The 26,472-nt window shown below is 35.5% G+C and overlaps 4 protein-coding genes across 4 annotated transcripts; 2 read left to right on the forward strand and 2 right to left on the reverse strand.

Moving 5' to 3' along the window:
• Positions 1-9,796: 9,796 nt before the first annotated feature.
• PG985_004751 (Mannan polymerase II complex ANP1 subunit) lies at positions 9,797-11,494 on the reverse strand (the record flags this gene model as incomplete). The annotated part of the gene is made up of 4 exons (XM_066824520.1): positions 9,797-10,048; positions 10,099-10,568; positions 10,620-11,302; positions 11,382-11,494. 4 exons carry the CDS (start codon positions 11,492-11,494, stop codon positions 9,797-9,799), a joined length of 1,518 nt encoding a protein of 505 aa, XP_066687680.1.
• A 1,033-nt stretch (positions 11,495-12,527) lies between these two features.
• Positions 12,528-14,559, reverse strand: PG985_004752 (uncharacterized protein; the record flags this gene model as incomplete). Its single annotated transcript, XM_066824521.1, has 5 exons — positions 12,528-12,865; positions 12,945-13,651; positions 13,705-13,873; positions 14,119-14,366; positions 14,417-14,559. Coding segments are annotated over 5 exons (1,605 nt in total), but the record flags the coding sequence as incomplete, so codon positions are not given.
• A 3,658-nt stretch (positions 14,560-18,217) lies between these two features.
• Positions 18,218-18,869, forward strand: PG985_004753 (uncharacterized protein; the record flags this gene model as incomplete). Its single annotated transcript, XM_066824522.1, has 2 exons — positions 18,218-18,273; positions 18,329-18,869. 2 exons carry the CDS (start codon positions 18,218-18,220, stop codon positions 18,867-18,869), a joined length of 597 nt encoding a protein of 198 aa, XP_066687682.1.
• Positions 18,870-20,001: 1,132 nt separating this feature from the next.
• PG985_004754 (uncharacterized protein) lies at positions 20,002-21,239 on the forward strand (the record flags this gene model as incomplete). Its single annotated transcript, XM_066824523.1, has 5 exons — positions 20,002-20,014; positions 20,093-20,301; positions 20,413-20,471; positions 20,603-20,956; positions 21,032-21,239. The coding sequence occupies 5 exons, from the start codon at positions 20,002-20,004 to the stop codon at positions 21,237-21,239; spliced, it is 843 nt and encodes a 280-aa protein (XP_066687683.1).
• Between the last annotated feature and the right edge of the window lie 5,233 nt (positions 21,240-26,472).

The raw sequence follows: 26,472 nt of genomic DNA on the forward strand, positions 1-26,472 counted from the left end.
GTTATCCTGTACCCGTGCAATCTTAGGAGTAGCTGATCATCAAGCCCAAGCCTCTACTATTCGTCGAAGCTGCTTCGTTTAACCTGTCTAGGCTAGCATACCACGTCACTCGCCGGAACGCCTGGATTTCGTGGCATTAGGTCAGGTTCATACGCACCGTCTGGCTATCGTTTCCTCTTCGCTCACCGCGAGTGCATAGTGCTTGTGGCAATTCAGCAGCACGCTACGGACTTCAAGATCGTGGCAGGTTCGAAGTCCCACAACACCCGTTCCGAAACCGCGAAGTTAATACATTCAACCGAGAAGACTGGACCAATGTACAGACGTCATGGGATGTCAATGGACATATGAAGAAGTCCTGCTGGCAGCGGAACACTACTGCATAGTCGATCCGGTGTGAATCCGGGATCCCATCTTGCCAGTGCATGGTCTCTCGCCCGCATTGCACTATGGTATGCATCCGTCGATAGACCCAATGGGCCGAAGCATGTATCAAGCCCTAACGTAGCCAGCATAAGCGGCATTCAAAGGGATGAAAGGTAGGACACCCCATAAACTGGTTATATCCTTCAGCTTTCTGGTCAGGCTGTTTAGCGTTCAGGGCAATGGACAGGAGGACTAACGTCACCAGGCCCCAATGGCATGCCTCTCGGCTGAACCACTCGTACTTACTGGTGTCAATTCCTTACATACCCGGAGAGCACTTGCTCGCATGTGCTCAGTTGGCCGTCGGAAGGAACTCTAAGCAAATGGAGCCCACCAATAGCAATGGCATGGTTTATGTCCGCCCCTGTCACGGCGCTGCAACCGGTACTCTAACCAACCCGACCCTCAAAAGGACGACGTTGTCAAGTCAGCGCTTGACTGTCTACTAGAACTTATCACCGCTCCTTACAAACCCCTGGTTCTCCTCTCGGGGCCCTGTCTGTCTCTTGACTCCCGGGCAAGTTCACGTTCTGCGTTTGTTGTGGCAACGGCCCAACCGCTGCGAAGCCAGGTCCTTGATGGTCTCGAACGAGCTCCGCGGGGCACGGGGCTCGGTCAAGTCGGGGGCAACTATGCACCCGTAACGCAGTGAAACTGTGAAGCGAAAAGTCGTGGCTCCGACGTCACCCTACATCTGAGGTCGACGAGTTCTCCGCCTCGGCTTTCATTGGCATCAAGTCGAACCCCCAAGATGGGTCGGTGTCGTTGATCGTACCTGATTCTATGAATGTCCCGAGTAGTGTCACCTATAACTACGTTCAGCAGCTCGCGTACGCATTCGGTCGGCATGTCGAGCGCCGGTCTGTATGCGTGCCCCTTTCGCTTCCTGGAGCCTTTGAACGTTCCTCCTCTACGACACTTACGTCTACAAACCATTGCACTAAAATCTTATAGCCAAGTACGAGTCGCTCCCTGATCTTACCGAATTAGTAGCTTGCGGGACGGCGGTCACAGTCATATGTATATAATCGAACAATAGGGAGAGTACTGGCGATGAATCTACTTACCATACGGGCCCCTGTGCACAGAGACTCGTACAAACGCTGGGGATAATCTACAAGGGTAGGTTAGATAGTTAGACCGTTAGGATGGCATACATAAGTATAGAGACCTCAGAGTCCTTTCCAAGACTGCATGTCGATATAGAATCTTGACTGAGATCTGGGAACTCTGCAGTGAAGGACACCCGAAGAAATAGGTAGCCATTGTGAAGTAACATCAAGCTTTCTGTGTCCAGACAGTGTTTACTAGTATCGTGGCATATCTCAGTGGCCCTGGGCCTACGATCAATGGCTAGTCGCTCCATCCTATTCCTTTGACTAGTCTCGCGGAAACGTCTCATTAGCCGTCTTCCATTTCCAGGCTTACTTCGCAGTGTGTAGATATAACCCCTGTCGCTTAAGCTTATAAGAAGACGGACATGGAGAGTGGGAGTTAATACTGTGATTTTACGGTCCAGGGAACCTGCGGCTAAAGATGTCCTGATACTTTAGAGTTTCCTTGTCCTTCTGATGCCTATGTAAATAATAAATTTTAAACCGAGTAATTCTAAATAATATATTTAAAGATATATTCTTTTTATAATATTTTTTTATAAATAATATATAATATAACTTTATATAATAATTATTAAATATATTTTTATATAATTTTTTATAAATAAAATAAATATTATAAATATATAATAGAACGAATAAATAAATTAAGTAATATATATTATTATTAATTTTAAAAAAATATAAAATAAAATTTTAAATATATAAACCTATTTTTATATAATAATATCGTTTTAAAATTTATATTATAATTAAAAAAAAGGAAAATTTAATTTATTTATTTTATATTTAAATTTTCTTAATACAAAATAATTAAATATAAAATTATTTTTTATAAATTAAGTTTTTTTAAATAAAAGTTAATTTTTATTTTTATTTATATTAATTTTATATTAATAAATCTTTATTTAAATATATATAATTAATATATATTTTAAAATATAATATAAAAATATAAGGAATATATTTATATTAATAATATTAAATTCTTTTTATAATTAGGGTTAAAAGGGTAATTATTATTATTATTAAAGTTATTAAATATTATTTAACGTTTAATTTTAAAAATTTTTTTAATAATTTAATAAAAATATAAATTAAGGTTATTAAATAGGTATACTATTATTTAATATTAATATTAATATTTCTTAAGGTTTTAATTTTTAATTATATTTATAATTTTAATTTAGGTAAGGTTTTTAAAGTATAATATTAAATATATTAATAATATTTAATTATATTTAAAGTTATTATATTTATTATTATTATTATTATTATTATTATTATATTTATTATTATATTTATTAATATTATTATTATAAATATTATTATTATTTTAAAAAAGAATAAATAAAAATTAATAATATAAAAAAGAAGAAAATTATAATAATATAAATAAAATTTATAACGGAAGTTTTAAATTTGTTAAGCTTATTTTTTAATCCAGCGATTTTAAAAAAAATATATATTAATATAATTTTAATATAAAAATATTTTTAAAGAAAAAAGGTAATTTACGGGATTATTTTATTTTTTATCGCTGCCGTTATTATCTTATTATTTATTATTACCGCCGCCCTTATTTATAAATTAATTTTTAATATTTTATAAAATGTTTTATTAATTTTTAATAAATATTATAATATATATATATATTATATAAATAGGATATAATTATTTATAATTATTTATAAATTAAATATTTTATTATATTTTAAATTAATATTATATTAAAATTAAAATTAATAAAAATATTTTATAATTTATATTTAATTTATAATTAATAATATAAATAATTAATAATAATTATTAAATATAAATTAAAATTATATAATAAAGAATTATATTTAATAAAAAGTTAAAAAGGTAAAGTATATAATTATATAAGTTTTAATTTAAAAAAATTATTAATAAATTAAAAATAAATAAAGAAAGGAACGGGATAAAATAAATTAAAAATAAAAAAATTATTAATATTTAAAAGTAATTAAATTATATAAAAAAGGATAAAATAATTATTTAAAATTAAAAGGCTTAAAGAAGCGATTTAAAAGTTATAAATATAAAAATATAAGCTAATTATAAATTAAAATATTATTAATTATATAGAAATATATAAAAAAAATTTAAGTATAATAATATATTTAAAAAGCTAATATATATAATATTAAAATATATTAATAATAAAATAATAAATAATATATTTAAAAAAGAAAAAATTAAAAATTAAAAAGATAATATATATATTAAAAAAATTATATTATAAATATAAATAAATATAAAAAAAAATTACAATAAAAAATAATATATTTATAAATAAAATATTAAAAGAATAAAAAAGAAAAAAAGAAAAAATTTAAAATTTATAAAGTTTTTAAATATATATATTAATTTATTTATATTACTCGGGTTATTTAATTTAATTTATTAAAATTTAAAAAAAACGTATTCTTTTTTTTTATATAATTACTACTTTATTACGATTCGAAACTTATTATATAAATTAATATAATATTAATATATAATATATTTACTTATATAAATATAAATAAATTAAAAAAAATATATATTATAAAAACGGTTATAAATATAATTATAAATATAAAAAAATAAATAATATTTATAAAATATATATAATTATAATTATATTATAAATTATTTATAAATAAATATAAAAAATTAATTATAAGTTTTTAAAAATTATAATTATATATATATAAAAATATAAAAAATATCGATTATTATTTAATTAAAAAAATTAATTATTTAATATTACTATATTTTAAAAATTAAATATAAAAAAAAACGTTTATTTTTAATAAAAAGCTTTTAATATAATTTAAATTAAAATTTAATAAACTTTCGTATTCGATAAAATAATCCCCGAAATTTATATTAAATATTTCGTCGATATATATTAAAGGTATAAAAATTATAATTATAAAAGGTAATTATAATTTATTTAATAAAGAAATATTATTAAAAGATTTAATATTTATTAATTTAAAATAATAAATAATATATACTTATATTTAAATATATATAAATATTTTAATAAATTACTTATTTATTTTATATAATATTTTAAAGCTCAAAAAATTTTAATTATATTATTTTATATTATATTTAAAAATTCTTTATAATATTAAGTAAAATAATTAAATTATTTCAAAGTTTAAAATTAGTATTTAATATTTACGGCTTTTTTTAAAATAATAATATTATTTTACGTTATAAAAAGGAATTAATTTAAGGATTTAATTTTATTTAAATAATATATTAAAAATAACGATTTTTTATTTATTATTAAATTTATAAATAATTTAATTTATAATTATAAATAAATTTAAAACCGTAAATTATTAAAATTAATAATATATAAAGTTAATATATTTTAATATATATAATTATATAAGTATCTTATATTAATTTATAAGAAAGAAATAAAAATTATATACTATTAATCGGAATAAAGGTATTATTTTAAATTTAAAAATATAAAATAAATACTAATAAGAATTTTAATATATATTTATTATTCTCCCCTTCTTTTATTAAAATTTAATTAAAGTTATAAAGTATAAATTTAATTAAAGGATTAAAAAAACCTTTATAACGAAAAATTTAATAATGTTTTTATTTAAAAGTTTTTATAATATTATTTTAATTTTATTATTAATTAAATTTATTAAAATAATATTAAATCGGTTAATTTTATTATATAAAATATAAAAAATTTATAAATAATTTATATTTATTTAAATATAATTAATTTTTATAAATTAATATTAAATTATATTTAAACTTATTTTATTAAGGGATAAATTAATTAAGGTTAATATAGAATATTATTAAACTTAATAAGATTTTAATACGGTTTTAGAAATAAAAGTTAAATAAATATAACTTTATTAATTATTTAATATAATATAATTTATATATATATATAATAATTTTTAATATATAAATATATAAAGTATAGTTTATATTATATATTAATAAGGTTAAATCCGATTTTAATTATATTAAAAAGCTATATATTTCCCTTTTTTATTTTCTTTTTATTAAAAAGCTTATTATATTAGCCGGGAATAAAAGGCTACTTATTAGAAAAAAAAATATTTTTATTAAACGTTTATTAAGAATTAATAAGGTTAATTAAAGTTTAATTAATATATAAAATATAAATAAATAATATAAGATTTATTTTAATTTATTTATTCGTTTTTTTAATATTATATTAAATTTTATATATATAAAAGGAGTAAATATAAAAAAATATAAACGGTTTTATTATAAAAAGCTAAAGTAATTAATATATCGATTTTATTTAATATTTATAAAAAACTTTAAATAATATATTACTATTAAAAATATATTAAATTAATTAAATATATAAATAATATTAATAAATTTTATATATTATATATTTTAATTATTTTATTAAATAGTTAATTTAAATTATATTAAATTAAATTTAAAAAAAAAATATTATTTTAAAATAAAAGGTTAATAAAATTTAATATTTTAAATATAAAAATATTAAAAATATAAATTTTAATTTATATTTAAAAAATATTAAATAAAAATAATAAAATAAAAATTAAATTTAATATTAATTTATTAAAGTATACTTTTTTTTAAATTATTTACCTTATTATTTATATAATTTTTTCCTTTTATAAATATATAATTTTATATATAAAATTAACGAGGGGGGGGGGAGGGGCAGAATATATAATAAGGGTTTACCCGTTAATATAAATACCTTTTTTAAAAATAATATAAAAAGAGATAAAAGATTTTAATAAATTAAGTAAATTAAAGAGAATTATAAAAATTAAAAGGATAAAGTAAGATATATAAAAGAAATTTATTTAGGGGAAAATATTACTAATTTATATATATTATAAGAACTTATATATATTATTTATATAAAAAATTTATTTAAATAATATTAATTTAATATATTTTAAATTATATTATTAATATTATAAAAATATATTTTATATATTATAATATTTCTAATTTTAAATAAGATAAAAAAAATAATAAAAAATATTAAAAAAAGTAATAAAGAGGGTAGTTATAAATATTAAAATAGATAATATAAAGTTTAATAATTATTTAAATAAAATTTATATTATTAGCGATAACGATAATTATATAAATATTAATATTAATAAAGGTATAAATAAAGCGCTTAATATTTAAAGTATTATTAATATTTTTATAAAAAATTAATTTAATATTATTATTAAAATTATAAAATATATTAATAAAAAGTTTAAAGATTTCGTTAAAAATAAAATATATTATTTTTTAAATATTAATAAAATATTATATCCGATTTAAATCGATATATTTTTAAACTTAATCCTTAATAAATTAAATAATAAAATTTATAAATTTATTAATAAATATAAAGTTTTTATTAAATTTATAATTTTAATAAATTTTTTAACGTTTTTAAATAACTTTAATAAAATCGATTAGGATAGTTACGATTTCGGTGTCGATATTATTTTCGGGAAATATTTAAAGAAATTTAATAATTTAAAAAGAAGTTTATTAAACGATAATTATTTCGATATTATTAGTTTTATTAAATTATTCAGTATATTAATAATTCTATTAATGGATATATATAATTAACCGTTTAATAATATTAGAAATCTATAATTTAAATTTATTTTAAATTAAATTAACCTTAATTTAAAAATAGTAATTAAGAAATTTAGTATCGATTTTAAAATTTATATTTAAGATTAATTATTTATTTATAAAGGTAGGTATAACGAATGGTTTAATATAATTAAAGATATTTCGATATTCTTTTAGTTATTATATACTTTAAATTGGGAATTAAATGATTATTTTAGTTTTATTAATTTATATAATAGTAATTATTTTAACGATTAACGGCAATTAATTAATTTAAAAGGTTATAAAATATAAGAAATTAAATTTAAATAAAATTTTAAATTTTATAATTAACTTTTTAAATTAAATTTAATTAGAATTAATATTAACGGTTTAATTAAATAAATTATTTTATTTAATTATTATTTAAAGGTATTTATATATAATAATTATTAAAAAATTATAATTTAATATGATTTATAATGTAACGTTATATTTAAGTTTTTCAGTCTTAGTATTATTAATGTATTATATTATTCGCGGTTTATATATTATATAAATTTAAAATTAAAGCGGGAAGGAAGTAGATAGATATTAGTTAGTATAATAAGAAAACGAAAAATAAATGGTGGTAAATTATTATTAAAAATTGAAATCCGAGTAATTTATTAGATATAATTTAGTAATTTTAAAAATATAATTAAATTTGAAATATTTTTAATAAATAGAACGAGTTTAATTTTTTATATTTTATATATATTTTATAAAAAGGGTATAAAAATATAAAATTTTAAAGTTTAGTAAGGTTCCGCTGGTTATTAAAGATTGTTATAAGTTTTAATAAAAAGTACTAAAATATAGAAATTTAAAACCTGGAAGGGTTTTATTAGTTATTAGAAAATATTATAAAGTTTTATAAAAGGTTATATAAAAAGTATAAAAATATAAAACTTTAAAATTTAATAAGATTCCATCGGTTAATAAAAAATGTTATAAATTTTAACAAAAGGTATTAAAATATGAAATTTTAAAACTTAATAAGGTTCCGCCGGCTATTAGAAAATAATATAAAGTTATATAAAAAGCTTTATAAAAAGTATAAAAATATAAAATTTTAAAGTTTAAAAAGGTTCTATTAATTATTAAAAAATATTATAAAGTTTATAAAAAGTTATATAAAATATATTAAAATATAGAACTTTAAAGCTTAATAAAGTTTTATTAATTAATAAAAAATATTATAAAATATTATAAAAAGTATAAAAATAAAAGTTTAAAAAGTAAAAAAATTATAATTAAATAAATAAATCGCTTTATTAAAAATTAAATAAATTAAAAAATTTATTATTTTAAAATTAAATAATAATAATTTTATTATAATTAAATTATAAGTTTAATTAAATAATATTAATAAGGAATAAATTAAATTATTATAAAATAATATATTTAAATATATAATATAATATAATAAAAAAGAATTAAATAAGTTTTATTTTAAAAGCGATAAAAGTTTTAAAAATAACGATTTCTTTTATAAAATAAAAAATTATTTTATTATTATTAAAAATATTTAATTATTAATAAAATTTAAAAATAAAAAGAAATTATAAAATTATAAAGAGAAATTAAATTATTTTTTATTTTAATTATTAAAATTTTATTAAATATATTTTTCGTTTATAATATTTTCTAATATATTTTTTATTAAATATTTAATATATTTTTTATTAAATATAATATTTAATATATTTTCCGTTAAATATATATTTTATTAAATATATTTTTCGTCCGTAATATTTTTTAATATATTTTCCGTTAAATATTTAATATATTCTTCGTTAAGTATAATTTATTAATATATTTTTCGTTAATAAACTTTTTTTTTTTTATCGCTTTTCCAAAGTTCGTTTTTAAGAATAAAAAAAAAAATACGTTTCTTAATATAGATTTAGGAATAATTTCCTTATCGAGTTTAATTTATAAAACTTTTAACCAGAAAACGAGTTAGGATTTCTAGGGGTAGGAACGAAGCTCTTTGGACCTCCCGACGGTAAAGACCCTCGTTCTTAAGGCAGGTAACAGGACGGCTTGGATGGTAAGGTCTTCAAGGCTGGGCAGCGCACGGTCCAATACGACAATACTGACGGCGCCGACTGCAATAATACATATAGGTTATTTAGAAGTTACGAGCAGGCCGGCGTGGCTAACACCTATCGATAATAGCAGCATACTACCTATATCTTATAACATGACGGCCTGGTATGACAGGCCTAGTGACGTCACCCATCCTAATTATACAGGAGGATACAACTCTAACCCTAAGGTATCTGACTTCTTCAGCAGCCCTCGATGATATATAACGGCATCGGTCGATGGTGCCCAAAACGTGTCGTACCACAGCTCCCCTCCTATCCGAATATTTTAGGAAGTTTAGTTTACATGACACTGTAGCATGTTGTCTGGCCTCCAAAGCCGCCGGCATGCGGCGCAGGCAGAACGTTGAGTAATTGGATAGTGTATACCATGCACCCATGAGGCCCCTAGCTCTGGCTACTTGAAGTCCACGGCCTGCCTCTTCGTTGGTTTCTTTCCGGGCCCAAGGCCTACGCTCTTCATGACTCTACCTTCTGAGCCTCGTCCTTTGCTTCGCTGATTTCCTTCTTCGTGCCTTGGCTGTCCGCCTTCGCGGCATCACCGCCGGCTTTGGTTTCCTTCTTGGACTCCTCCTTCGCGAGATTTTGAATCTCGGTCTTGTCCTTTTCCCATTGGCTGTTGGCGTCGCCGAACTGCTCCTTGATCTGCTTCTCCTTTTCGGCCTTTTCCTTCTCTTCCGCCTCCTTTGCCACTCGTTCCTTCTCCATTTCCTATGACAGTTAGAATAAATATAACCAGGACAAGTTACTGGGTGAATTACCTCCATGTGCTTGATATCGTCCACACTTGGTTCGTAAAGATGCCAGATTGTGTAGTGCGGGAGTCCGACAACAGAATATCCCATTCGTTTGGCCATCTGTGGTTCATTAGTAAGGTCATTGCATAACGCCCGGGGGTGGATTGCACCAACCTTTCCAAACCCTTCAGTCTCGGCGTGCTTCTCGAAGCTGAACGCAGGGAAGTGGCATCCTGATCGGAAAACCTTGGCTTTTGCTAGGATACTGACACCACCCACGCCGTCGATCTCCATTTCCATGTCAGGGTCACCGTAGGGATCTCGCAAATAGGCAAGATGCGGTCGCCAGGTGGCATACTCGGCGTATCCTTCCACGATGACAGCGTCCTCGTCGAGGGTGTCTGCTAGAGTCAGGGCCGTCTCCGACTCCTGCCATGAGTTGAGGTCATAGGGCTGCTCGCCACCGAGCCAGTCGGGAAGTGGTCGCCAAACATCTGCAAATAGGTTAAGATAGGTTCCGGGCAGTAGAGTCACCCGTTACTTACTCGGCACAATGATGTCCTTGTTGTGGCGCATGAGATCCTCGAGAATGGTGAAGGGGGCTGTTTCCACATCCACATCTCGCCAGTAGACCCACGAATGGTAGGGCCGAAGAGTAGCACTGAGTAACCAGTTTCTTGCTTGGGCCATGAGCTTACGTCTGCTGGCTTGGGCAGCGAAACCGTGACGGCTCTCAACATCCTGGTTCACCTTCTGACCAAAGTCCTTCTCGATGATGGAGATCTCTCCGTACGGCTGTTTTGGGTCGTCGTCGGCTTGTTGGTCTTCGAGTCTTTCGATGAGCACGTCTAACGTGCGGTCTTTGGAATCGGAAACGAGGAAGGCAAGGTCGATAAGATGGTGCGGGTAGGTCAGGTTGCGCAAGTGCGAAAACATCATCTGCAGATGCGGTTCGGCGTCGCGGAGTGGTACGCAGAGCAGAATGCGCTCCTCCCTCTCCCATCCTCGTGCGGTGCCTTGAACGTTGGACAGGTCGTAGTATCGCACAGTATCTAGCAGTCCCTCGTTGTCGGAACTCAGGAGGCCTAGCGAGAAGATCGAGATGAAGCTTGCGGTACCGGGCCACACAAAACAGGCAAATAGACCCGCCACTACAATCGCTATTGCCACTCGTACCAACAGTTTCCGTCTTCGGCGGGTCGCGGGCGTCGAGGCTCGTGGCTGGAATCTAGAAAGGAAAGCGCAAAGGGCCGGGTTAGCCACTGGGAATCATCCTCCTCGCGCAAAATGGGTTCCGTCGAACGAACCTGTGGGGAGAGATTTCGAACGTGTTCGGTCGAGGATACCCATTGGCATACGCTCCTGAGTGATGCCGGGACATCATCTTGGAGTCCGGAGACGATGCATACGAGGGGAGCATTCAACGAATGTGGTCAGCGCGAGGCCGACAGTGACGCGGTGCGCAATGAGGAGACTTCGGTGCCAATCCCGCTGTCTACAGAGGTCGTTGGGGCGGATGCGAAACGAAGATCCTTTGCCGGCGGGCTGTGGTGCTCGGCGGCGCAAGTAAAATAGTAGGCCACGAAGGTCGCCGGGGCAATTAAGGGGCTTAAAGACAACACATCAACTTCGTTTTGCGGAAGTACGGGCCAGAACGGTTAATCGGTCACAGATCCCTGAAACGAAACAAGGTAGGATGGCATTGGAGGGCTTTTAGAACAAGAATACAAAGGACAGAAGAGAAGAAGAGTGGTGATGTGAGGTGAGATACGCAGAGCCCGGGACACACGGTTCGTTCAGGATGTACAAAAAAAAAGATACTACTGTATCCGAACTGTCAAAATACGACCTCTTTTTAGTTTGATTGGAGAGGGGCCTGCTGGAGTAGCGCTGAGGTTTGGCTGGGCTGACACTGCGCTGGACTCGGTAAGACGATCTCGCTTTTCTGAGAAATTGTCCTGTCCAGCCAATCACAGAGGAGGCTATCGCCTGTGGGGCTTTTTGCCAGGACCCCAACGTTAAATCCAGTAGGGACGAACTACCCAGCAGGCATCTTAGATTATAGTAATCCTATTGATCGGCGGATTCCTTGCACATTTAAATGTATTATAGAACATACTATATGATATTTACAGACCCTATGTTTCGGTGCACCTTATACCAGTGAAATGGAACCCAAGTCGGCTTTTTTTTTTTTTTTTTTTTTTTTTTTTTTTTTTTTTTTTTTGTGTGTGTCTCTCATATGGTTCGCTGGAACCTTGGGGACGAAAAACTCCAATAAATAATGAATACAACCGATGGATGAGAACAACATAAATTGTTTATTTGTTGGGGATAAGTAAATGAGCCAATAGATGTTGATGTGACTTCAATCAGTCTATGCATGGATGTGAATCCTTGAGATACAGTCGAGAACCGCAGCTTTCTCATAGCGGTTGGCGATATTCACCTACTCGGTGCCTGGCCCTTCTCAGAGCATCCTCATCCAAACTTTGCTTCCACAGCTCTTGCAGGGTGTGTCGGTCACGGGTCCAGACGGCGCAAGCGAAGAGTACACCAAACACACCGGCGATGGCGCATACGCGCATATCCGAGTTGAAGGCCTCCGAGTAGGCCTCTCTGATCGCCTGTAGCTGCTCAATCGTGAAGTCCTCTGGATGGTGCGCGATGGCAGTCAGCTGCCCGGGGCTGACGACAGCGACAAGATGGCGTCCCAGAATGGCAGACGAGGCTGCAATTCCCAGACTACCGCCCAGGACTCGGACTTGGGACAATATGCCTTGGGCCGGTGCTGGAAAAAGATTCGAAACAGGTTAGTCAGTGTGCCAAAAGTGAGCAAACGAACCAATTGTCAAGTTGTTTCCACATACCCTCGTCTTGGACAGCTGTGTGGATCGTCGCGAGCGTCGTGGCACTGGCGGCAGACATTCCGAATCCCAAGCCCACGAATACCAGAAAGCCCAAAGCCTTGGCTTCGACTTCGGGTGTGGCAGATTGTGTCGATAACAAGCCGCACCCGAGAACCATGAGACTGCTCGCGAACACGAGTGTCTCGCATATCCGGTCCTTTTTGCTATTGAGCTTTCCAGCAGCCATAGATCCCACCGCACTGGCACCTAGCAGAGGCAAGAGCATGACACCAGCCAGCAGAGCACTCTTGCCGTTGACGACTTGCAACCTCAGCGGAAACGCATATACCAACATGATGAACTCAAAGCCGGCGAATGCGGTGTTGAGAATGGTCGCAGTATACACCCGCTTCCTCATCAATCGCATCGGAAAGGCTGCTGCGAGCTTGTCGCCCCATCGCCGGTCCGCACACCATGTCCACACTATCAACGCAATCCAACAAGATATGCCCACCAGCAGAGGCGCTAGGAAGATGGCTTGACCCCAGACGTTGCCTGCACTACCGGCGTTCTGGAAGGGGAACACAACAAGGGTAGCAGCAGCGATGAGGAGAATCGATCCGGGGTAGTCCAGCTCGCTCCATTTTCTCCGCTCGAGATCAGGCAGAAACTCGGCTTTGGGCCATGTGCAATAAAACAAGGCCATGGATACGACGCCAATCGGGCCACTGCCAGATACTTTTAGCCAGAATCAAGGTATCAGACAACTCGAGGCACCTACTTGATCCAGAAGACCCAGCGCCAAGTAGCGTAGTAGGTCAGAATGCCACCGAGAACGGGGCCCAGGACACCTCCAACGGCTATCACGACTCCAATAATACTCCCAATACTTGGTCGGACCCGATCCGGGCTGACTTCGATCAGGATAACCATGGTGAGCGAATATAAGCCTTTGGTATATTTAGCTGTGTGTTCAGGATAACAAGGTACAGAGCAAACCCGGTGTACGTACCACTACCTCCGATTCCTTGGAGAGCCCGGCAGGCGATCAATTGGTTCACTGCGAAGAGCCCACAGAGTCAGTATATCAAGTCCCAACACAAACACAGTTGATATGGGGGAGTTCGTCATGAGCAGCAGGGGTTATATCCTATCGCAATGATGGGATATACTGATGGAGAGGAAGCCGACATACTGTCTTGAGCAAAGCCACAGCCAATCGAGAAGGCGAAGAATATAACGTATGCGTATATGAAAGCATTCCGCCGACCAACGACATCGGATATTCTTGCAAAGAAAACAGCGCATCCCATGTAACTGAGGGTGTACGATATTGCCACCCAGTTAACCCTTTCCAAGTCATGGAAATCACTACCAATCGAGAACAGGCTCGTAGCAACTATCGAAGTGTCGATGAACGATAGGAAGAGGCCAAGGCATACGCTGATGCTTTGTCATTAGTACATTTTCTCGCCATTCGATACGGCACTCACCCAAGAGCCAGGAGGCAAAAGCGCATGATTGGTAGTTCAGAGCGGGTGCCTTCGCCGTCAGCGTATGGGTTTATGACCCCGTCGCCAGCCGTAGGCACGCCCTCGGGCTTCCCAATGGTAGATTCTGAGAAATGGCGAGCCATCTTCGCTCATCGATCCACCACCGACCGGGTAGACTTGCAGATAGCGTGAGGGTGGGTGTGCTGAACAGGTGTTTGAGTATATGTGAGCAAATAGAAAGAAGGAAGATGCCCAGCAATCTCGGGATTGGAGAGCGATTCGGTTGCAGTTTTGTACACCTTTTCCCAAATGAATACAACGTTACTGGGACGACTGGATCTCCGAGTACGATGGCATTGCTTCATAACATCCACGTTCAAGGCCCAGGTTAGATCGTGATAAGCGAGACGAGGTTGATAGTTGACGCCATGTTAAGGACTATGTGCTCAAGTCCTCCGACTTATTAACTTTATAACCTAGCGAAGATGCAGAGCCGCGGCAATATCGGCCAAGCGAGTTCGTCCGCGCCTGACCACCGTCCCATCAAAGTCCGCTCGTGGGGCCATCCCGTGTAGAGGTGAGCGTATGTGTGTGTGTAGAAAGCGTCACCAAACCAATGCATGCATGGGTCGTGTATGAAATGGTGTAAACTCACATTCGCATATCTAAGACGGGATCCTTTGTAAGTGTCCACCCACTTGCACGCTTGGAATGCCACGATGTTATTGGCTATTCCCACGCGGAGGTGAATGCTAGTGCATATGGTGGTTCAGCTGCTACTAAAAAGAAATATTTTCCTCAAAGTACGGAGTACGTACTACCTACTATCCTCCATACCATCTACCTAATAATATTCTTGAATGTTTCAAAGAGCATTAGGCCCCTCTCTGCTGCTGTTGAAATCCAGCTCTACTCGCCAACTCCAAATTCTATTTAAGTGCAGAGGCGGCGTTAGTTTGGACTAGGCAGGACGCTTTCACTAGCTATGTCCCAGCATCGATCGGGCTACCTGACATGTACAAGTTCCATCGTCATGTAGTTATCCCCAAACCCACCCGTTCTTCAACAACCAAGGATCTATAAGAACTGCATCAATCGACATTCTTTATATTGGTATCAGCGGATGGTCCACCTCCGTGAATGCCTTCGAACTACAACAAGAAACCCGAATTGAACGGCATCCGTCTGGGGCTCTATCTTGTAGTATGGAACAAAGCGTGAGGACTTGTACATAAAGTCTACCTATACCTTGGTAGAGAAGTATAAGAAAACGGAGAACCTGGAAGGACTAGGCTAGCAGCAGCAGCAGCAGCAGCAGCAATGCGCATATCAGTATGTTCGCAAACGACAGCATGGTCCTTGTCAAACAGCGCGTCTTTAACCCCCACATTACTGATCTCAGTGCTTGCCCAGCCATTCCACCATCTTTGTTCGACATATTTCCCTCCCTCTACAAACCCCCCAGCTTGTTTCAAAAGAGCTGATGCTCAGGGGCAAAACGACCGGATCTGGAGTAGATCGATCATGTATGTACGATCACCGGGGCAGAATGTAGCAGATGCCCCGCAATCGTTCTATACATCATACCAATCTGGTCACTAACAATCCAGGTGGCTCAATCCTCAGCTATTCACAGCCATCTAGCTGCCCCACCACTGTTTATGAACTCGTAATCATCGCCAACTGAGGGACATAAGAGGTTCAATCCTAACTGAACACTGCCATTATTAAATCAAGTATTTGATTTCCGTACTGAAGAAACAGTAGGAACAGTCGTGAGGGTATCGCAAGAAGTCGTCTCGCGTTCCAGGGCTGATAGCTTCGAGGCATGTACATACGTCAATCTTATTCTAACCAGTCACCCCAGGTAGTAGAAGGTAAGTCGTCTATGGGAAATACCTGCATGTCAAGACCGAGCACTGATCGAGGATACCTCTTTCACAGAAGAGGTCGAACGCTGCGCGGTTGAGGGAGCCTGCTTGACGGAATAAAGACTGCCCCCATTCTGATATCAGAAAATTGCTGCCTGGGGCTGATGCTCAGGTCTGGTCTGCATGCATCTCAAGTACGACAGGTCTCCGCTCAGCTGCATCTTCGGCATGCCTTCTGGGAAGTGCCTACGAGGCCGGCTTGGTACAACACGATATGCGGACCTACAATCATACGTTTTGGTGCCGCATTTATACTCTGTCTGCCTTGGGCTCTACATTGTATACGGTGGCCTTGCTGATTGAGAGCTTCCTTCCAAAGCACCCGAATTTGAGACCTCAACTTTCGCAACTGCTCAACAGAAGAGCACAAATCATTCCAACTTCTTATGAGACTGCCCCTTATCTGGAAGGAACTAGTGACCGTTCGTGTTGTACGCTGGTGTTAAAATTGCTGCTAGATCGAAGCGGGTTACGAAAACTATCAGCCGCATGATGCAATGCCCTTTTCACCTCTAGGGCATCCTACCACTCACAAGATGCGTGCAAGAAGATAAGGCTACAGGCGGCCTCTTGCTTGCTGATGGGATATAGGTGAACACATAGGAGACTACGTGTTGGTATAGGCGATGAATGACCAGGCTGCCGAGTTATAGAAAAAAGAAAAGAGGTTGAACTTTGGGGGCCAATCCACCATAGCCAATCGAGTGTCTATAATAAGTACCGGCGGGCAGGTGCCTGCATCAGCACCTGCATCGGCACTCCCGACGAGCACCGAGATGCAAGATCGTTTCTACTGGCTTGCCATTTTCTTCTTGGCTACGACGTCAACTCTTGTTTGCTTCAGCATCTGCTTTCTATGCTGCGGCATGGTCTTTCTATTGGAATATCGCGAGGGGTTAATTGCATCAATGCAAGCCTCATGCAAAGCGACCGAAGCCATGCCGAGGTCTCAAGAAGCTTTCAGAGCAACATGATACCTTCAGCCTGCAATGTTGTGTGGTCTCTTCTCGCATCGTTTACTTTATGCAAAAGAAGCAACACAACAGATAATAATATGCGATATCAAGTCGTAGATAGGCTCATCTACGAGCATCTTGATACAAGAACCCGCCAACCTGTCCAATCCCACTAGTACCTTGCATATGGGGGGCAGCGCTTAACGATGCGGATATCCAGCATTCACAGGATAACCTCGGCCCTTTTGGCTATAGACTGCTAGGCAACACAATATTTCCCTTCGAAAGAGTGGCAGGCAGACATCTTGCTTCATGATGCAATAGCCTCTTGTCGACTTGCATACGGGTTCTGACCGAGGATATCAGAGGGTACCACAATGCAAGTGGTACGTTGCCAATGCATTTACTTTCCGAGAAGTCGAACGATGTGCGAGGCCGAGCAGCAGTCTCAGTATATCAGAGAGTGTTTTTGGTAAGTATATCTCTCTTCCCTCGAGACAGAATCAGGGGCACATTGCTATATATTCAGGGCACGCTCGCGTGTTCGCCTCCTCGAGGAACCGACCTTCCTGTATGGGCTCCCTTTCTTTCTTCTGACAACTAGCCATTCTTGTCGTTCTTGTTAGTACCACGAAAAGTACCTCGTCTGGAACGTGTTGCGCTTCGACTATCAATTGCCCCTTGTTCCACGCTCGTTCTGCCTCTTCGAATCCATTCTGCTGTTTGAGCACAGCGTGCCACTTGGTCGTTCGTTGTATGGGTTGGTCCCAAAGACCATCTCAGCCCACAAGTACGCCGGGCTCTATCTTGGTTATAACCGGTCGCCTCTGTATCACATTATATGCATATATGAGTCCACCTTCTCTTGGCTGCCTTTTAACATCTCTCAGCCCTCGCGGTATACCATCGCCAACATGGGTTCCAGGGGCTGGGCATCGAGCTGGACCCCCGCTGAGAACAATCGATCCAAGTCAGTGGTCCCCGCGCTCGAAACTTGAGGGGTTCCGATACTAACGCAGAGGCAGTTTCTACTTGACCTGCGAGGACTGGTCTGCGCCAACCGCAGCTTATACCAATGTGGACAACCCAGAGGATGCCTATACCAGCGAGGCTGCCGGCAACATCTCTGCAGCCCCTTGGGTCTCGGACCAGAACGATCAGCCGAACTCCTGCACGCACCCTTGTGGGAACCAATCTTGCGTCCATCATTCACAGGGGGCCACACATTCCCAGACCATGACGCAACCCTTTGCGTATGTAGCCCCTGAATACGTGTCCTCCGCTCACTCAGACATTGGGGTTCACGCGCCCATCTCGTTCAACGGCGGTGGTGGCCAGTTCGACGGTGGCAATGTCCAACCCCTAAGCGCGGCTGGTAGAGACGAGAGGAGGCCTAGCTCTGTCCCACCGTCCGTTGAGCAATACCTCCAGGACCGGCAATCCCACGAGGAGCTTGCATGTGGCTTGGGTGATTCCAATGCCAAGCAGAGCAAGATGCGACACAGGAGGAAAATCACCTTGGCTATTTCGAACAAGGACTTGAAGGTACAGGACCGTCGCAGTTGAGAGAATAAGGCTGGCTCTTATGCTCACCCGATCCATGGCGTGGACCAGAATCCCTAGCGGTTGGCAGAGGATTCAATTGCGGTCGAGGCTTTCTTTTTCGTGTATTCACTCGTTTTTTATCGTACACCTAGATGGTGGGAACGTCTTTGGACTCGACCCGGTCTACTTCTTGTTCACGGAAATGGAATCCGCAATGGAAGGCGAGGAGGTCCGAAGCTATCGTGAGAGCGGTCCTAGGGATCTTGCTAGATGTGGACTTCTTGTTGTCTTCATGACACCAGCGCATTTCTGAGACGATCAGTGTAACTAGTAGTGAGCGAATGTCACTGGCTGGCATTACGCAAGCCCAACTTGACCCAGCATGGTATTATTCATGGATTACGATCTGGAGGTAAAGCGCCTCTAGTAATCCTCACAAGGCAAGTGACAGATCTGGAGTTCCTGATGCCGGGGCTCCCCAAGCAGGCTTATTCATCAAGCCCATTGAAGTCGGTCTTAGGAACCGACATTCGAAACAATCGAGAGACCATGCTACGGAGAGGAGGCGTACTAAGCAACCAATCTGAAAACGGAGTCATCAGCGTCGAGACAGCTAAGTCCGGAGTCCTGCGAGCCATACCGGACGTCCGGTCTATTCAAAGTTGTGCCGGTGCTACCTTGGGTAGTCAAATGCTGCAAAATATATAGGAGTTAATATATAAGTAGTGCGGGGTAGTAGTGATGGTGGCCCGACCCACTTGGTTAAGTCCAAGCCGACGACGATATATTCACCGTATGTAAATCCGGGCCTACCTACCTACCCAGCCTCTTCAACCCACTTGGCCTCGCAATTAAGAGCTCGGGACTGACTCCATACAGTTCGGTTAATCGCCAACAGTCCAAGGTCCCGGTTTTGTTCCTGGGGTTGCTCTCTGAAGCATATCCACTAACGCGAAACCTTGACAGTGAGCGGCATAAAAGAAACCTCCGACACTTGCCGTGGCTCGGTCCGTCTTGTCTCCCACTTCGGATTTAGACCGGAAGGTGCTGTTGTTCATAACGTCGCCATCAACCCAAACTGATAGTCGTATATGTTAGACACAATCCTCGCCCGCAGCCTTGACGAATTCAGCTAGAAGGAACATACGCCAAAATGTCATTTGAAAGTAAGTCCCGAGCCGTGCCCACCATTCGTCTTGTCTGTATGTTAGGAAGCGTGTAGAACTCACGGATCTCTCCCCTAGGACTCGTTCGGTTTGCCCCCAAGGGGAAAGAAGGGGAGGTGCTGATCGGCCAGCCTGTCGACAGCAACGTCGACGTCGGCAAGGCCTTGAAGAACGGCGAGGAGGTGCAGGTCAAGGTGTTCAGTGGTGATTCGGCCCTGAACCCGGGGTCTCTAACCGACAAGGTCGAGACCATTGCCCGCATCCTGTCCCCCTTGTCCGCGTCGGAAGTCGGTTCCATTCGCTGCATAGGGTTAAACGTAGGTCGGCCCCTTGGTCGGAAGCCTCGAGGGCTTCCTGTGTGCGTGGGAGCCTACTGCTGACGACGTGCGTTACTGCAGTATGTGAACCATGCGAAGGAAGCAAACATGCAGCTCCCAGACGTGCCAATGATGTTCATGTAAGGGAGACGCTCTATACCCCCCTTCACCTCCGAACAGGTCCAGGGACTTTCCTCCTCCTCCTCCACCACCACCGCCCTGCAGGGGAAGCACATATTTTCTGACAGCAAGCTTGTTTCTCCCCATTTAGGAAACCCGCCACGGCGCTTGCTGACCCCTGGCCGGTGCCTACCGTGATCCCCAAGCACACGCTCGCTGACGACTGCGCCGACTACGAATCGGAGCTGGCCATCGTCATCGGCAAGGCTTGCAAGAACGTGAGCGAGGCCGACGCCCTGAGCTACGTCCTCGGCTACACAGCGTCCAATGACGTGTCTAGCCGAAAAGCCCAGCTGGCCCAGTCGCAGGCTTGCTACTCCAAAGGCTTCGACGGGTCGTGCCCCATCGGGCCGACAATCGTGTCCGCGGCTGTTGTCAAGGACCCGAGCACCTTCACGATCCGCGGCCTGAAGAACGGCGAGGTCACTCAGAACTCCGGCCTGAAGTAGGTTTTCCTTCTTTCTTGCACATGCTGCTTTGAAAACACATGTGATTTGCTGACGTTTCTGCCCCTGCCTAGCGACTTGATCTTCAACTGCTCGAAGCTTGTCAGTTTCCTGTCCCAGGGTACAACGTTGCCTCCGGGTACCGTCATCCTCACGGGCACGCCCGCTGGTGTAGGGTACGGCAAGAAGCCCCCCTCTTACCTGCATGAGGGTGATGAGTTCGCAGTGGAGGTCACACCCCATGTGGGCACCCTGTATTCTGTCTTCGAGAACGAGAAATAGACCCTTTGGGCTAGGCTTGGAAGGTCGATAGAATTATAGGAAACATAGTCCCCTCTATGAACGTGGCGCAATACGCCAATTGGAATAATATATCTATTGGAGCGACACGACTGCAACGGCTTCTGGGTAATAACCACCCGATATGGGACTTTTGCTTATGCCCCTTGCCTTGTCAGGGCGGAGGGTGATTCGACGCATCGCAAGTTACCAGGGCATAATATAGCCGTAACTGCTATGGCTATGATTTGTCTCGTATAGATTCCGCAGCTATGTGCCGAAATCTTTTCATGGGAGAATCAGTGACCTTTTCAACGAGGAGGGTCTAAGATGAACCGTGACGAGGTTTCACCACCAACAATAAGCAGCATGGAGGCGTAGTTAAAGAGGGATATAACCCCTAACGCTGTATGCTCTGCGGATAAGCCGAACAAATCAATGTGAAGCTACGGGAACCGTCCGGTGTAGCAAGCCCCATCCCTAGTCCCCTTTGCGCTGCCCACTAGCACGGAACAGAGGTTACAGACCTCCCACCTCATAGCCCACCGGGAGCACCTCCGCGAGCCTCCGAAATCGCCAAGCCGGGAAATGATGGAGCAATATCTAGTGTTGAGATTGGCCATCTAAATCGCATTGGCTTTAGGTTACATACAGAGTGAGCGTATCGCGCTTACGCTGGGTTTCTTCCTCTACAGGCTGTTTCAACCATCGATTTGCTCCTGTACGATTCTGATCATGTTGGTGTCCACGAGGGGTTCCCACTCCTCAAAGGATGATGCTACTAGCACTGCATTGAGAAGGGGGGCATGGTCGCGCGAGGAGAGGACCTCGGCTTCGGAGACGACTGACTACACTACTGTATATCTGTAAGCTAGCTTTTACCCTATCAGAGCACGACACGACAGCGCAGATGTGGCCCGACGACAACCTTCATGAGATCTCTCCCCCTGCGCACCCCTGTTCCCCACGAAGAGCAGATTGTGTGCATATGTAAGTAATCATTCTTTTTTTCCGCCTTCCAGGCTGCGGGAAAGAACTTTCCATTGATCCTGCCCACCGACGCGATGTCCCCTTCCCCAGCGGGGTAAGGAGAACCACCAAACATCCAACATCTCCCACTAAGAATCCAGGTCGGAAGCCCCGTGACTGATCTTAATAAGAGGTGGGGGAAGGGTTTGTTCTGGGGTTTGTGACACCAGATCAGATATATGAAGTAGATGTTCGCATATATGTATGCATGATGACTCAATCATATGGGCCCCGCGCAGGAGAGCCGCTGTGTGGACATGAAGATCCGGACATGTACATGATTACATACATGTATGTACATACAATGCTGCACCACCGAATGCATCTGATCGAGCCGATGATACTTTTCAAGGCCGTCCCCTTGTCAACTCGAAACTTGAAGGGATGTTTGGGTAGGTAAGATGTACATAGCACATCCGGAGGAACTTTGCTCTGTTCTGCTCGTCCCAATCCACCTGTACTAGACCTGCGCATGGCAGCTGCCATTGCAGCCCAGCGGCGGGACCTAGGGAGGTAGTCTTCTCCTCCGGATGAACTCTAAAAAACCGGCGGTCTCTCGCTAGCACAAAAGTCGACCGATAGCGCTTTTCAGTGCCTATAATTAGTACCGCCAACAGTACGTCGTAGAGCAAACACTTCCAAAAAGATGCGGCTGCCTGAGAATCCATCAGACTCTTGGTGGTCGGTCCCCTGGAAGAAGGCTGGCAGCTGGAACTTACTACGTGGATGCCCGTATAAGGCACTAGAAGACGCGAAGAACACGCCGTGCCACTATTTACACTTGTTTTGAAACATCGGGCGGCGCGAGGCCAGGATGAACGCTGCTCGGAAAAGTGCGCGATGGGGCCGATGACTGCTTGTCGTTCTCTCCGGTCTGCTCCCAGTAATTAAAAGTGTTTATCTGTCCCTGTTCTGGTCCCTGTTCTGCTGAGCCCACCTCCTCGGGACCGTCCTGCGGTGGCTACCCGTGTGGTAGGTATTCGATTTCAACGTCGAATGGGCGGCGTATTGATGATAATTATTCTTAGATATATATCGGGAGACGTGCTTTCTTTTTCGCCCTTAAAAACGAACCCCGGGAAAGCGATAAAAAAAAAAAAAATTTATTAATAAAAAATTTATTAACGAATTATACCCGACGAAAAGTATATTAAATACCCGGTAAAAAGTATATTAAAAAACGTTACGGGTAAAAAATATATTCGATAAAATATATATTTAATAAAAAATATATTAAATATTATACCCGGTAAAAAATATATTAAATACCCGACGGAAAATATATTAAAAAATATTATAAATAAAAAATATACTTATTAAAATTTTAATAATTAAAATAAAAAATAATTTAACTTTTTTTTATAATTTTATAACTTTTTTTTATTTTTAAATTTTATTAATAATTAAATATTTTTAATAATAATAAAATAGTTTTTTATTTTATAAAAGAAATCGTTATTTTTAAAATTCCCGTTATTTTTAAAACGAAATTTATTTAATTTTTTTTTATTATATTATATTATATATTTAATTAAAGTATTTTATAATAATATAATTTATTTTTTATTAATATTATTTAATTAAATTTATAATTTAATTATATTAAAGTTATTATTATTTAATTTTAAAATAATAAATTTCTTAATTTACTTAATTTTTAATAAAACGATTCGTTTATTTAGTTACGATTCTTTTATTTTCCGAATCTTTATTTTTATATTTTTTATATAATTTTTTATATAACTTTATAATTATTTTTAGTAATTAACGAAACCTTTTTAAGTTTTAAAGTTTTATATTTCGGCGCTTTTTATACAACCTTTTATATCGATTTATAACGATTTTTAATAACTAATAAAATCCTTTTAAGTTTTAAAACTTTATATTTTTATACTTTTTATATAACTTTTATTAAGGTTTTATAATAATTTTTAATAATTAATAAAATCTTTTTAAACTTTAAAATTCTATATTTTTATATTTTTTATAAAGCTTTTTATATAGTTTTATAATATTTTTTAATAGCCGGTGAAATCCTGTTAGGTTTTAAAGTTCTGCGTTTTTATATTTTTTATAAGGTTTTTTATATAGCTTTATAATATTTTTTAGTAACCGATAGAATTTTATTAAGTTTTAAAGTTTTATATTTTTATAGCTTTTTTATAAAATATGTATAGAATATAAAAAGCTAGGTTTATTTTATTTATTAAAAGTATTTCGAATTTAATTATATTTTTAAGGTTGTTAAATTATATTTAATAGATAGCCTAGATTTTAGCTTTTAATAATAATTTATTATTATTTTTTTTTATTTTTTAATTATATAAATTAATATTTATCCGCTTTTTTTCTACTTTAATTTTAAGTTTATATAATATATAAGCCGCGAGTAATATAATATATTAGCGATGTTAAAATCGAGGAGTTTTAATATAATATTACGCTGTAAATCGTATTAAATTATAATTTTTTAGGAATTATTATATATAAATGTTTTTAAATAGTAATTAAATAGGACGATTTATTTAATTAAGCCGTTAATATTAATTTTAATTAAAATTAATTTAAAAGATTAGTTATAAAGTTTAAAGTTTTATTTAAATTTAATTTTTTATATTTTATAACTTTCTAAGTTAATTAATTATTATTAATCGTTAAAATAATTATTATTATATAAATTAATAAAGTTAGAATAATTATTTAATTCTTAATTTAAAGCGTATAATAATTAGAGGAATATTGAAATATTTTCGATTATATTAAATTATTTATTATACCTGCCTTTATAAATAAATAATTGATTTTAGGTATAGATTTTAAGATTAATATTAAATTTTTTAATTGCCGTTTTTAAGTTAGGGTTAGTTCGGTTTAAAGTAAATCTGAACCGTGGGTTTCTAATGTTATTAAATAGTTAGTTATATATATTCGTTAATAGAATTATTAGTATATTAAACGGTTTAATAAGACTGGTAATATTAAAGTAACCGTTATTTAATAAGCTTTTTTTTAAATTATTAAACTTTTTTAGGTATTTCTTAAAAATGGTATTAATATCGAAATTATAACTATTTTAATTAATTTTATCAGGGTTATTTAAAAACGTTAAGAGGTTTATTAAGGTTATAAATTTAGTAAGGATTTTATATTTATTAATAAATTTATAAATTTCGTTATTTAATTTATTAAGGATTAAATTTAAAAACGTATCGGCTTAAGTCGGATATAATACCTTATTAATATTTAGAAAACGGTATATTTTATTTTTAATAAAATCTTTAGATTTTTTATTAATATACCCCGTAATTTTAATAATAATATTAAATTAATTCTTTATAAAAATATTAATAATATTTTAAGTATTAAGTGTTTTATTTATATTTTTATTAATATCGATATTTATATAATTATTATTATTATTAATAATATAAATTTTATTTAAATAGTTATTAAGCTTTATATTATTTATTTCGATATTTATAATTACTCTTTTTATTACTTTTTTTTTTTTTTTTATTATTTTTTTTAATATTTTCCGCTATTTTCTTTATTTTATTTAAAATCGAAAATATTATAATATATAAAATATATTTTTATAATATTAATAATATAATTTAAAATATATTAAATTAATATTACTTAAATAAATTTCTTATATAAATAATATATATAAGTTTTTATAATATATATAAATCGGCAATATTTTTTTTTAAATAAGTTTCTCCTATATATCCCGTTTTACTTTTTTAATTTCTATAATTCTTTTTAATTTATTTAATTTATTAAAATCCTTTGTTTTTTTCTATATTATTTTTAAAAAAGGTATTTATATTAATGGGTAGACTTTTATTATATATTTTATTCCCCCCCCCCCCCTATTAATTTTATATATAAAGTTATATATTTATAAAAAAAAAAAGATTATATAAGTAATAAAATAAATAATTTAAAAAAAGGTATACCTTAATAAATTAATATTAAATTTAATTTTTACTTTATTATTTTTATTTAATACTTTTTAAATATAAATTAAAATTTATATTTTTAATATTTTTATATTTAAAATATTAAATTTTATTAATCTTTTATTTTAAAATAATATATTTTTTTTAAATTTAATTTAATATAGTTTAAATTAATTATTTAATAAAATAATCGGAATATATAGTATATGAAATTTATTAATATTATTTATATACTTAATTAA

This window comes from Apiospora marii (genome assembly GCF_038362585.1).
Source record: "Apiospora marii strain CBS 49790 chromosome Unknown utg000003l_segment0_segment0, whole genome shotgun sequence".
NCBI classification, from domain to species: domain Eukaryota; kingdom Fungi; phylum Ascomycota; class Sordariomycetes; order Amphisphaeriales; family Apiosporaceae; genus Apiospora; species Apiospora marii.